The 14,661-nt window shown below is 50.6% G+C and overlaps 1 protein-coding gene across 2 annotated transcripts in view; it reads left to right on the top strand.

Annotated features, from left to right (window-relative positions):
- Positions 1 to 14,661, top strand: part of NUP214 (nucleoporin 214) — a 385,271-nt gene that overhangs the window by 346,592 nt on the left and 24,018 nt on the right. For both annotated transcript variants that reach the window (XM_085613954.1, XM_085613953.1), the window contains one exon: positions 1,084 to 1,108. In XM_085613954.1, coding sequence (XP_085470080.1) covers positions 1,084 to 1,108 — 25 coding nt within the window. The remainder of the gene's footprint in view (positions 1 to 1,083; positions 1,109 to 14,661) is intronic.

Here is a 14,661-nt window from a genome sequence, read left to right as displayed (position 1 = left end):
TGCTGCCCCAGGGACCTTTCCTTGCACTGCTCATGATCTTGCAGGTTAACACAGGTACCATCACATATGACATTGGTGACATCTCTTATTGCATCACCATTGGCATTTCATCTTTGAGTGTGTTAAATTGCGGTATAGTGGTGATATTACCTGTGTACAGGAAGGAATATGTTGTACCACCTGTGCATTGTCCTTTTAGCTTCACAAATCGCTTTTCCATTCCGCCCCACACAGGCAGCCTCTCCCCTTGTTGGCGAACGGTATAGATTCAAAGAATAAGTAGTTCCCATTCCACGTTATCGGTAGTTTCAAAGTTATGCAGAGGACAATCTTCTTTCTGAGCATATGCAGGTTAACAGTTGCAGCTTCTGAACGTAGGAAGAGGAGGGAGCTTGCTTCTTAACTTTACAGTAGCCGCAGGTGGTACGTGTATCCTGCATTTCTTGGTAAACCCATAAGTTCATGTCCCAGAATTAGTGACTCAAGTCACGAAGCAAAGGCAGATAGTTCAGTCCGCTCTTACGTTTTGTGTGCGTCAACACACATGAAATTAACATTGCACATTTACTTTTAAGCACTTTTGATTACATACAGCAGACAATCATGCAGATGTGCTCACATTTGTGCACAAAGATTCATGCAGCTGCTAGCTGTAGACTGATGTTCCTACCCTCGCTTCGTGTATGTTTACATGTTCACTCATATACATATATTCACCAAAGGTCATTATGCACTTGTTGGATTATGGAGGCTACTGTTCTCAAGCACCTCTACAAATATGCTCATGTACTGGTTAGTTAGTAATACATACCATATACTTTTAATTGTATGCAAACACATATCCTTTCATTGTCATGAAATACATACTGTTTATAGCATCTCGCATCCCTTGTACATAAATAACTGATTACGGCAAACAATGTGAATTGTATTACGTATCTTTGCAGTATTCAAAGGTCTATAGAGAGTTATTGGCCACAGTTCTCTGTACAAAGGTTGTTCACAAAAGATTGCAATAGCACATTTTATTGTGTAACCTAATTAGGATTCTCAGTATTTAAATCCTCTTTGCATCTGTTTCAGGTTTTGGATTTGGCGCTCCTAACCCGTAAGTGTCCAAGATAACTTTTCTGAAGTTAACGAAATATCTGTTTTCATGGTTTAACATGCATTCTTTTTTGTTCAGAAGCAGAGGTCAGTCAATAACCTATTTAAGAATTGACATAAATAAGAGTTGATTATAACATGAGAAAACTTAACGATAACCTTTATAGAGTTGTGTATTCTTAATGTCCCTGATTATTCCGTTGGGCTAATGTATATTCCCTGTTTTTCTCCTTAAATGGTATGAAAATACAGCTGTCTTGGCAGAAGTCTTAATATCCAATTCCACTACTGCCTCCTCTTCATAAGACACTAATTGAAGTTTCCCGCCTCACCAGAGGCACTCTGCTTGCCCTCTAATCCAGGTGTTTTAGCCTCAATTCTGGCCCTGGATAAGACCGTCCATTCTTGTTTTAGTGCCTGTTTCTTGCTTGTCTCTCAGGGGTCTCATCAACCCTCGGGAGATTACTTCCTTTTAATAATTTATTTTATGGTACTCTGTGCTCAGTATAACTGGCTAGGCTGTTGGCAGCTCCACCTCAGGCAGGGGAATTGTGAAAACAGATTTATTACAAGCTGCTTCAGCCTGGTATCTGTCCTTGGTTTTGTCTGCTCTTATTGGGAACCAGTGGAGCAGATTTTCTTTTTTAAGTGACTGTGCTGAGGGGAGAGATGCAGCCAAGTTCACGATACAATGTGGCCTTGACAGCGCCGACTCGCTAGGCAGAGCGATTTCCACGACGGTGGCGCTATGCCGCTACGCCTGGCTGAGGACTACTGGCTTCTCGGGGAATGTCCAGAACACCCTGATGGACATGCCCTTTGATGGCGTTCGCCTTTTTGGCAACAAGGCAGATAGCGCGTTGGAGCGGTTTAAGGACTCACGGGCTATGGCCAAGTCCTTGGGCCTCTCGGCCACTCGCCCTCCTCCGCCTTCTGCTTTTCGCTCCTTTCGTGGCAACGGAAGGGGCACCCTGGCACGTTCGCTTCAGAGCCACAGGCCGCAGTAGCAGTCTCAGCGCGGACGTGGGAACCGCAGAGGCGGTTCAGGGGGCCAGCGAGCTGGTCGGTCCACCACCACCCCGGCCACCACTGCCTCCAAACCTTCCTAGTCCGCTTTGTTCGAGGCATGTAGGCTGCTGAATTCATATCTGTGTATAGATCGCCGCCTAGTGTTGGGTCCGGATGTTTGCACGTTGTTGTCCTGGAAGAGTCTTCGAAGTATCCTGAGATAGGTGACTCCTCCCCTGGACCACAGTGCGCATGGGCATCCTCTCCATCCTCAGATTGTTTTTTTCCGCCATTGGGTTCGGATGTGCTTATCTTGACTCAAGTTAGGAAAATTTAGTTTTCAGGCCAAAAGGCCTTTAGTTTTCGTCGGTACTGTTCCCGATCGGTATCGACAGTTACTTGCTAGTTTAGCGACTTTAACAACTTTTTCGGATCCTTTATATCCGTCCATCGACCCTACATCGACGATGGAATCGAGGACCCCATTCAAGCGGTGTCCTGTTTGCCGCGCGAAATATCCACATATCGACGTCCACCCGGTGTGCAACAAATGCCTCTCACCGGACCACGACGAATCGAAATGTATGGCCTGTGCCCGATTCAGATCCAAGAAGACTCTCCGGAATCGACGAGCCGCGAGACTTGAAGCGCAGCAAGCGGCACCGGCCCCGACCAACATCTTCAGCACCGAGGACGAAGATGTTGAACGCGTGGAAAACATACCCTCCAGCCCCGCTTCCGAACACGGTGCCAGATCGGACGACGTAGATGAAGAGCTTTTTCACAGGGAAGAAGCCGACGATGAGGTAGGAGACTACGATGAGGCCTTAGGGGCCGAAGAAGGTAGCTCTGGTGACGAGCAGGGCCTACCCGTCCAAACTGAGGATATCCCAGTGCGTCAGTCTACGGCTCCGGTCGAGGGATCGCCTTCGGGCCTTACCCAAGATCAATCCCGCAGTTCTTCGGCCCCGCCCTCTGGCCCAGCCTCGGACATCCAGCGAGAGCCATTATTACCCAAAAAGACTGGTTTCCCTTCCATGAAACCGAAACCAATCGTTGCACCGGTTCAACAGAAACCGAAAGTGAAACTAACACTGGTCGGCTCGAGGACCACCACACCTTCGACGCCAGCCAAAACCGTCGGCTCCGACCGCACCAAAAGGGACTTCGGTGCCGAACTCGCTGCAGCCGATGTCGGCGCCGACCCAAAGAGAAAGGCCATCGGTACCGCCAAAGCGCCTCGGCCCCCGGCACCGAAACAATCGGCACCGACCACCAAGATTAAAATGGCCGCTGCATCGCAATCCACCTCGAAAGCAGCGACTAAGGTCCAATCATCGACGCCGTCGACAGCTACTACCTCTCCTCGACTCGATGACCCTGTGGCTCCAAAGAAGTCCACACCTACCTCTACAGAACCACTCGGCGCCAAAGAACCGTCGGCGTTCCAGGTGCGACAAGTTGCAGCGTCCTTGCAACGCATCAGGGAAAAGGCAGCCCTCCAGGCCACGTCGGGCTCCGAGCCGAAAAAGGCTCAAAAGGCACCTTCGGCACCAACCAACATCACCTTTGGTTTGCCGCCCTCCACGGCGCCGAAACTATTCGAGATCAGAACACGTGTCACCCAGACAAGGTCCCCATCTACTGAACACTCTCCTACTGGGACATCACCGTCCCACTTCATCGACGCCGACACCGGCAGGCTCATGCTCCATAAGCGGAAGATCACTTCCGAGCAGGCTTTGGACTCTTACAGGATCCCGCTAAAGCAAAAACTGCCGGCGGAATCGGAACCAGTTCTTTATGAACGCCTCCACACCTCTTACCCAGATCCACAGTCCTTCTCTCCGACGCACTCCGACACGGACGCAATAGAGGACTACATGGGTGACGACACCACCTTCCCCAAGGATATGGACCCTGAAGGCCAGCAGGACCCTGATCAAGCTTGGGATGACCCTGTAGACCCAGGTGCCGCTATGGATACACAGGACACGCAGCTTTATGGCGCAAAAACGTCCCCCACAGAGGACACTGCTGCATTCAACGCCCTCATTGAACGTGCCGCAGCCAATCATGGAGTGCAACTCCACTCAGACACAATCGAGGACGATTTCTTGGTGGACACTTTCGCATCCTCAGAGAGGACTGTAAAGACTCTGCCCATGTTGAAAGGTGTCCTCAAGCCAGCAAAGGACATTTTCAAAGAAACCACCAGGGCACGGGTAATAAACCCCAGGATCGAGAAAAAATACAAGCCAGCACCTGGGGACCCTACGTACATTAGAGGCCAGTTGCCTCTGGACTCCATCGTAGTTGCTAATGCTCGCAAACGGGCACACTCGCAGACAACTGGTGATGCTCCTCCCCCGGACAAAGAGTCCAAGGTGCTAGAGACCTCCGGCAAAAGGATTGCAGCCCAGGCGGCAAACATATGGCGCATTGCCAATACACAGGAGCTCCTAGCTCGCTACGATCACTCACACTATGACACGTTAGAGACCCTACTCCAACATCTACCTGACGAGTACAAAGAGGCAGCGGAGCTCCTCATCAGGGAGGGACAACTTCTCACAAACGCATCCATTAAGTGTGCACTGGATGCCGCCGACACAGCTGCGAGAGCAATAAACACCAGCGTCATGCTACGACGACACGCCTGGTTACGAATCTCCGGATTCAAACCTGATGTTCAAAATAACATCCTCAATCAGCCGGTCAACCCCGACTACTTATTCGGACCAGAGGTTGACACCACCCTAGAAAAGATAAAAAAAGACACAGACACTGCAAAGTCAATGGGGGCTCTGCAAACGCAGACATTTCGTAGTGGCTCCTTTCGTCGCCCCGGAAATAGAGGAGCGGGTAGAGGACAGGGGTCACAGCAAACCTACAATAAAGGGGGCACGCAAAGTACCTACGATAAAAACACCCGAGGTGGATATCGTGGCTCCAGCACAAAGGGCAGAGGACGCGGTTACGGCAATACCAGGTCCTCCCCCAAAAACAAACAGTGACGCCCTCTCCCTTCCCCCCGACCACGTAACACCTGTCGGGGGAAGACTCCAGCGGTTCCTGTCCACGTGGAATACCATCACCACGGACAGGTGGGTCAAAGATGTTATCCAACACGGTTACTGCCTCGAATTAACCTCCACTCCACCCACAATACCGCCAAAGCACCGTCCTATGTCCTCAGAGCACTTAGCATTATTACAGCAGGAAGTGCTAAGTATGCTGCAAAAAGGCGCAATAGAGGTCGTGCCCGTCCACCAGCAGGGGACAGGGGTGTACTCTCTGTACTTCTTAATACCAAAAAAGGACGGGTCACTCAGACCTATACTAGACCTGCGACCCCTCAACCACTACATTCTCTCAGAGCATTTCCACATGCTCACCCTACAGCAGGTTCTCCCGCTGCTCAGACAGGGAGATCTCCTAGCCACGCTAGACCTCAAAGATGCGTATTTCCACATACCCATACACCCGTCACACAGAAAATATCTCAGGTTCACTATTCAGGGGCAGCACTACCAATTCAAAGTTCTTCCCTTCGGCGTGACAACAGCACCCAGAGTTTTCACAAAGTGCCTAGCTACTGTGGCTGCACATCTACGGAGGCAACACATTCACGTCTACCCTTATCTGGACGACTGGCTTGTTCAGGCAAAGTCAGCCCAGCAATGTGCCAGCCACATGTCCCGCACCATTCACCTTCTTCACAGTCTGGGATTCTCACTAAATTACCCAAAATCACATCTCCAACCCGCACACGTACAACAGTACCTAGGTGCGACCATAGACACTCTGGCAGCCACAGCTCAGCCAAATTTAGTGAGGATCAACGGCATGCAAATGCTGATCTCAAAGTTCAAACCCCAACACTCCCTTCATGCAGTTGATAGGCATAATGGCCTCCTGCATTTTCATAGTCCCGCACGCGAGACTACATATGCGCCCGCTTCAGGAGTGCTTGGCACGACAATGGAATCAGGCTCACGGGCAACTAAAAGACCTAGTGTTGGTGAGCGGTCGGGCATACAACTCTCTGCATCGGTGGAATCCACAAAACCTTTGCAAAGGCCGACCGTTCCAAGAGCCTGTTCCACAAATCATACTAACAGCTGACGCGTCTCTCCAGGGATGGGGAGCTCATGTACTCCATTACACAGTGCAGGGACTATGGACAATACAACAAAAGAAGATGCACATCAACCTTCTAGAACTGATGGCAATCTTCCTGGCAATGAAAGCCTTCAAGGTACACTTGTGCAACAAAGTCGTGTTGATCCGGACGGACAACATGACTGCCATGTACTACATACAGAAGCAGGGAGGAACGCACTCTCCACAGTTGTCTCATCTGGCTCAGAGCATGTGGAAGTGGGCCATTCAGAGGAACATATTCCTCATGGCGGAACACCTCCCCGGCAAGGACAACCAGATGGCGGATCTGCTCAGCAGACACAGCCACCAGATGCACGAGTGGGAGCTACACCCATCAGTACTCCAACCGTACTTCCAACAGTGGGGTCATCCAGAGATAGACCTATTCGTCACAAGCGAAAACGCAAAATGCCAAAGCTTTGCCGCCAGGTTCCCACATCCACAGTCGCAGGGCAATGCGATATGGATGAACTGGTCCGGCAGATTTGCGTACGCTTTTCCCCCAGCGCCGTTGATACCGCTGGTGGCACGCAAACTGCGACAACACTCCCTGACACTCATCCTGGTTGCTCCAACATGGGCACGCCAGCCATGGTACACCACCTTTCTGGAACTTTCCGTGGTGCCGCATCAAAGGCTGCGGATCAAACCCGCGCATTTGACGCAGAACCATGGAGAAATTCAGCACCCAGATCCACAACAGCTGAACCTGGCGATCTGGCTCCTGAAGTCCTAGAGTTTGGCTACCTAAACCTGCCACCTGACTGTATGGAGATCATTAACGAAGCTAGGAGACCCACTACCAGAGCTTGCTATGCAGCCAAATGGAAGAGGTTTGTCATTTATTGCAATAACAATGACATTAACCCGCTAGACGCATCCATTCAAAACATAATCTGTTACCTCTTACACCTATACCGATGCAATCTGGCATACACCTCAATACGTATCCATTTGACCGCAATAGCAGCCTATCTCCAGAACAGGCAGCACCTCTCTTTATTCAGAGTGCCTGCCATCAAAGCCTTCTTGGAGGGACTTAAACGAGTAATTCCCCCTAGACACCCACCAGCACCAGTGTGGAACCTCAACTTGGTCCTCACCCGACTGATGGGTCCACCCTTCGAACCTCTCCACTCATGTGAGATTCAATTCCTCACCTGGAAAGTAGCTTTCCTAGTAGCAATCACTTCGTTGAGAAGAGTTAGTGAACTCCAGGCACTAACCATTCAAGAGCCATTCATACAGGTTCACGCAAACAGGGTCGTACTACGTACCAACCCCAAATTCATGCCTAAAGTAATATCGCAGTTCCACATGAATCAAACGATTGAACTGCCTGTTTTCTTTCAGAATCCACAAAATGTCGCTGAAAGAATGCTCCATACACTAGACGTCAAAAGAGCCCTCATGTACTATACAGACAGAACTAAAAACTTTAGGAAGACAAAACAACTTTTCGTTGCCTTTTCCCCACAACACAAAGGCAACGCCATCTCCAAAGCAGGTATAGCCAGATGGATCGTTAAATGTATTCAAATTTGCTATCAAAAGGCTAAACGCACATTAACGATTCCCCCACGAGCCCACTCAACACGTAAGTTAGGGGCCTCCATGGCTTTCCTGGGAAACATTCCAAAACATGATATATGTAGAGCAGCCACATGGTCCACTATACATACATTTACCAAACACTATTGTGTAGATGTACACTCAAAACAGCAGGCAGCTGTAGGACAGGCTGTTCTCAAAACTCTTTTTCAGACCGCTGCAGCTGGCACTGGTAGCCGCCGCTAATGGGAGGTACTGCTATGTATTCTATGCACAGATATGAATTCAGCAGCCCACATGCCTCGAACTGAATATGCTACTTACCAGTATGCATCTGTTCTTGGCATGTAGGGCTGCTGACATTCATATCGCCCACCCTCCTCCCCGGCGCCTGTAGCAGCTGCAGCTCTCAGAATTACTGTATAGCATGGTCATCACTTTCTGTATCTACTCCATCACTGCCACAATGGCGAAAAACAATCTGAGGATGGAGAGGATGCCCATGCGCACTGTGGTCCAGGGGAGGAGTCACCTATCTCAGGATACTTCGAAGACTCTTCCAGGACAACAACGTGCAAACATTCTAACCCAACACTAGGCGGCGATCTATGCACAGATATGAATGTCAGCAGCCCTACATGCCAAGAACAGATGCATACTGGTAAGTAGCATATTCATTCAGGCCCATCAAACGCCAGTGGGTGGCAGGATTCGCCATCACCTCCCCCACTGGCGCACCATCACTACAGACAGGTGGGTTTTACAAATAGTCAGAAGGGGCTACTCCCTCCCCTTCAAGACTACCCCTCCAGCCATGCCACCCCAGTACCACCACATGTCGGGGGATCACTTGCACTTCTTCAACAGGAAGTTGTGGCCCTCTTGGCCAAGGGGGCCATCGAGCGCGTTCCTGCACCAGAAGTAGGTTGTGGTTGTTACTCCCACTACTTTCTGGTGCCCAAGAAGGACAAGGGCCTGCGTCCTATCTTAGATCTCCGGAACGTCAATCGCTTACGCCGGAAGGAGAAGATCAAGATGGTAACTCTTGCTCAGGTCTTGTCTGCCCGACCCTGGAGACTGGATGGTAGCGTTGGGCTTGCAGGACGCATATTTTCATACCCCCGTCCTGCCGGCCCACCGGCTTTACCTGCGGTTTACGGTAGGCCATGAGCACTCAGTTTACCATGCTCCCCTTTGGCCTTACCAGCGCCCCTCGGGTGTTCACAAAAGTGATGGCAGTCGTCTCCCACCTCCAGACTATGGCCGACCTCCTGCATTTGCTGGGGTTCTCCATCAATGTGCCAAAGTCGCACCTGATTCCCTCTCAGAAGCTCCTCTTCATCGGAGCGGTTCTATATGACGTTCTTTTGGGTCTATCCTCCCGAACAGCGAGTCCAGGATATTCAGGCTCTGATTCCGATCTTTCGGCCTCTATCCTGGGTTTCGGTCAGGCTGCCCCTGAGGCGGCTGGGCCTCATGGCCTCCTGCATCCTGCGGGTCGATCATGCCAGATGGCATATGTGGGCTCTGCAGTGGGACCTGAAGTTCCAGTGGGCGCAGCACCATGGGAACCTGTCCGAGTCCATCCAGATCTCGGAGGGCACTGCAAGACAGTTGAAGTGGTGGCTCACAAACCGGAATTGGGTCAATGGCAGATCCCTCTCCCTTCCCCAACCGGAGCACACAGTGGTGATGGATGCATCCCTCCTGGGATGGGGCGGTCACATGGGAGAGGCGGAGATCAGAGGCCTCTGGTCTCCCGCAGAATCCCGGCTCCATATCAACCTTCTGGAGCTTCGGTCGACACGACTTGCACTGAAGGCATTCCTTCCCTCTGTCCGGGGAAGAGTAGTGCAGGTGTTCACGGACAACACCACTGCCATGTGGTACTGCAACAAACAGGGCGGGGTGGGGTCATGGACCCCATGTCAGAAGGCTCTGAGCCTCTGGACATGGCTGGTGATTCAACACCTGGCAGGTTCACTGAACGCCAGGGCGGACGAGCTCAGCCGCAGGTGTATGATGGATTGCGAATGGCGTCTTCACTCTGACGTGGCGCAAGGTCTCTTTCAACAGTGGGGAGAGCCTTGGTTAGATCTATTCGCCACCGAAGAGAACGCGCAATGTCAGTTCTGCACGTTGGAATTTCTTAGGCGACACTTTTCGTCGTGAGTTTAGTTGTGGTCTATTGTACGCCTTTCCGCCTATACCACTTCTACCCAGACTGCTGAAGAAGGTCAGGCGCGACCGGCCTAAGTCATTCTCCAGACTGGGCTCGAAGAGTAGGATATCACGAGCTACTCAGTATGACAATCGATCCCCCGATCCGACTGCCTCTTCGGGAGGATCTTCTGTCGCAGCAGCAGGGGGCGGCCCTCCACCCGAACCTGTCCAGTTTCCACCTCCTTGCGTGGAGATTGAGCGGTGGCAGTTGATTCCTTTTGACTTGCCTCCTGAAGTTTGTAATGTTTTTCTGGCTACCAGGCGGCCCTCTGCTAAGTTGGTATACGCCTGCAGGTAGAATAAACTTGTGGCATGGTGCACAGCAAAGGCTGTGGATCCCCTTTCTGCCCCTCTTTCAGAAGTTCTTCTGTTTCTCCTTTCCTTGGCCCAGCAGGGCTCTGCTCTGGGCACAATCAAGGGCTACCGTTGTGCTATTTCGGCCTTTCTCAGGCTCCCTGATCAGCCCTCTCTTTTCAAGTCCCCTGTTGTAAATAGATTTCTCAAAGGCATTTCTCACCTTATCCCTCCTATTCCTTTTGTGATGCCACAGTGGGACTTAAACCTGGTTCTAATATATTTAATGTGCGCTCCCTTTGAGCCTCTTCACAACTGTCCTCTACGTCTACTGACTTTGAAAACTGCTTTCCTGGTTGCCATCCCCTCTACCAGGAGAGTGAGTGAGCTCCAGGCTCTTTCTTGTAAACCTCCTTTTCTATCTGTCCATCCGGACAAGGTTGTGCTCAGGACACGTCCATCCTTTCTGCCAAAGGTTGTCACTGCCTTTCACATCGGGCAGACCATCACTTTGCCCACCTTCTTTCCGCCTCTGCATCCTTCTAGAGAGGAAGAGAGGCTCCACCGTCTGGACCCAAAACGTGCGCTCTCATTTTATTTGAACCGCACACAACAGTTCCGGGTAGATGACCAGCTCTTTGTTGGCTACGTTGGTGCCAAAAATGGTCGGGCAGTACACAAGCGAACTATCTCCCGATGGGTCATCTTGTGTATTAAAGCCTGTTATTCTCTGGCTAAAAAGGAAGCTCCGTTGGGGCTGCGTGCCCATTCCACCATGGCGACTGCAGCCACTACCGGATTGGGACGTGGTGTCCCTCTGCAAGACATCTGTCAGGCAGCTACGTGGGCCTCGCTGCACACTTACTAAACAGTACTGTCTGAACAGCCAAATCCGGAGAGGCGGCTTCTTTGGCCGTTCTGTTCTCCGAGACTTCCTGGTGTGATCTTGGTTCGTAGACCCACCACCGGGGTTGGTATTGCTGGGGTATCTATACTAAGGTAAGGAATCTATCACTATGTGTTTCTTTCAGATGAACAAGTTACTTACCTTCGGTAACGATATATCTGTAAGAAACATTAGCAGTGATAGATTCCTTACTTCCCCACCTATCCTCCCCGTTCTGCGAACTGATTTCTAGGGTTAAGGTCATCCCTTTTAGGGCCCTAGTTTCAAGGCACCAGTGGTCAGTATCTTGCATGGCTCTGCGTTTTCTGGCACAGAAAGTTGTGTACAGAACTGACGTCAGCGCGCGAGGGCTGCGTCTAAGTAGCTGCCGCAACGTCATCTCGGCGACCACGACTCCAATGACGGATGCGGAGCTGCACGACGCCACCTTCCGATGTGCAGGGGTGCTGCTGACACCTGGGAGGTAATTCTAAGGTAAGAAATCTATCACTACTGATGTTCCAATATATTGTTACCAAAGGTAAGTAACTTGTTCATCCGTTGCTGAGGGAGGTGGAGAGGTTCGGGCAACACTCCGGATTGTGTATAAATTGGCGCAAATCATTGATCGCTCAACTCACACCTCATACTACACCTGCTAACACAGAGTACCCCATTGAATGGACCACCGAGCCTGTTGGATACCTAGGAACAGAGACGGCTGGTGACATTTAAAAGTGGTGGGGCGTAAAATGTGCATTGAGCGCACGTGGCCTTGAACCAAAGTATGCAAGTGGGACTTTGATGTCACCCACGTGGCTAGCTAACAACCTCATTATGACAAGCTTTCCTTTAGCTCTCTGGTAGCAGGCAATCTGTTGTCTGTTCAGCCGCATGCAGCACTGCCATTACTGAAACTATTTTGTCCCGAGCCCCCTTCATGCAGCAGCGGAGGCACATTTAAAGCAATGGATCGCTTCAAAATAAACTTGTTTTCTGTCCACACACAGGCCCACTCTATGCGTACGATCAGCTGTGTTTTATTCGCATTATTCAGACCATATTACTCACAGCCTTACCGTCTTCTCTGTGAACTGATTTTAAGCAAAACGCTGTTCAGGGACCATGCGTGGGCAAATGCCTGAAGATCCAAAAAGGCAAACAGTGCAGACTCTGGGGTGGCTAAACTGATGGTCCAATTCCAAATACCTACATGTGCCAGCCACATATCGACTACCTGCAGAGGCCCGTTGTGTGCAGAAGCAGTACTGTGTGCGATTACGGGGGTGATTAGCCAGAAGCGGCGTGTGAGATTGTGCCTCCAATTCCAAATACATACAAGTGTCAGCCATACATCGACTCACTGCAGAGGCCTGTTGTGTTTAGCAGCAGTACTGTGTATGATTACGGGGATGATAGGCCAGAAGTGTTGTGTGACCTTGTGCACGCGGCCCTGGTGTGCTGTTTGTCCTGCGAGGGCTGCCTTCAGGAGTTCATGGCACACACAGACCGCAGAAACTCTCGACACGCACACAAATACGCAGAAATCCCCAACACCTTGAAATTGGCAGAATGTTGTGCGAGCCCCGTCACCTCCTCTTTACAGGTTCCCTAAGTCACAAGGGCCCCAGGACCGGTGACTCTGGATTGCACTAGTGCTGTGTTCGCAGAACCGCTGGGACATCCCACGGACCTGGTGTGGTGTGCCACGGACCCAGAACCGTGTGACTTCGGTTTGCACTAGGGCAGTGGCCGCAGAACCGCTGGGACACCCCCACAAGACCTGGTGTGGCATGGCATGTGGGCCCAGAACCGGTATGATTCCAGCTGCACTAGTGCAGGTGCTGTCGGGACACCCCACACACAGCTACCAACCAATGCGAAGGGGACCCGGGGTCAATACTGTAATGTTGAGTATAGCACTTTGCTGGCTTTACGGCTAGGTTAGCGCTATACAAACACCACATTCATACAATAATCCACGCAGATTGTACCGGGGTAACTCAAAGAATAAAACATGACACAGAAAGCTGCACTACTGTAAACTGTCATCTTAACGCCTCTATTCAGCACTACTGCGAATACTTCGGCAATGAGTATAGCACCCTGAAGTGACAAAGTCCACGTGTAGCGCTTTATAAAACGCCAAACTTGCATTTACTGGCGTTGAGTACTCATAACAGACTGCCGCATGTATCTTCATGGCAGTAAATATGAACACGCTAAGAAATGGGTGGTTACACGAAGGTGTTGAGTGTAAAGGAAAGGATGGCTGGGTGGCGAGGCACAACACTATATACATTCACAGGTCTGGTCTGGTGTGGTGTGGTGTGGCTTGGGCCCCAGGACCAGTGTGATTTCGGCTTTCACTAATGCAGTTACCAGAGAACCACAGAGACACTCCACTGACCTGGTGTGCACATGCGACTCGCAGCAGCCTACATAGAGAAAATGTAGAGTGCGTATGACTGGTTTGGTTCAGCCCAGAGGGCTGATCAAACAGTCAGGGCCCACAACAGTGGGCAAGCCACTCTTCCTGGACCTGCCTACCCACAACCAGGCATACCCTCCCGCCCGCCCCCAACCAGGCATACCCTGCCTTCTGCTTTCTCGCAGTGTGCGAAGCAGAAACATAAAATGGTATTTCAAATACCATTTTATGTTTCTGCTTCTCGCACTGAGGGAAAGCAGTGGGGTGACGCCCCTCCGCCCTAATGGAGGAGCCGCTCCTGCCTTGGAATCAAAATACACACTGACCCAGAGGTGGTGGTTATAGAGAATTACAGAATTGCAGTACAGGGACTCACTGAGGCAATAGACTAATGGATCAAACTTCCCCTGTCGTTGCTGGGTGGTATTGCAATAATGAACATGATAGTGCTCCCCAGATTTCTCTTCTTTTTTGCGAATATCATGATACAGCTCACCAGATCCATTTTTCAGATGCTGACTACACAAATGGTACGTTTGGCTTGGGCGGGCAAGCAGCCCCGCATTAAATGGGAAATACTCACTAAACCTTATGCATAAGGTGGCCTCAATGCACCAGACCTAGAAACAAACAATGGGCCGCGCAACTACTACACTCATATTATTGGATTCATGGCCCTGCCACTCTCCCTCAATTGTACATTGAGAGGGTCGAGGCGGCCCCCATTTCATTGCTGGTATACTTGATGAATAAAAAAACTGCGTAGATTTCATATAATAGATCCGGTTGGCTGTGCGAAGTCCCAATTGTGGCGGATTGCAGACACACTACACACACCATTGTTGTACTCCCCGAAACTGCCAGTGGGGTGGTGCGCATGGCTCACTGTAAGCAAGGAGAAAGCAATCCTTAAGACACTTAGCTCCTTACATATCGAATGTATGGCTGACCTCTTTCACAGAGTGATATTGAAGACGTTGGAACAAGCGCAAAT

This window comes from Triturus cristatus, chromosome 1_2 (assembly GCF_964204655.1).
Source record: "Triturus cristatus chromosome 1_2, aTriCri1.1, whole genome shotgun sequence".
Lineage (NCBI taxonomy): Eukaryota > Metazoa > Chordata > Amphibia > Caudata > Salamandridae > Triturus > Triturus cristatus.
This window is presented reverse-complemented; position numbering and strand designations above follow the sequence as displayed.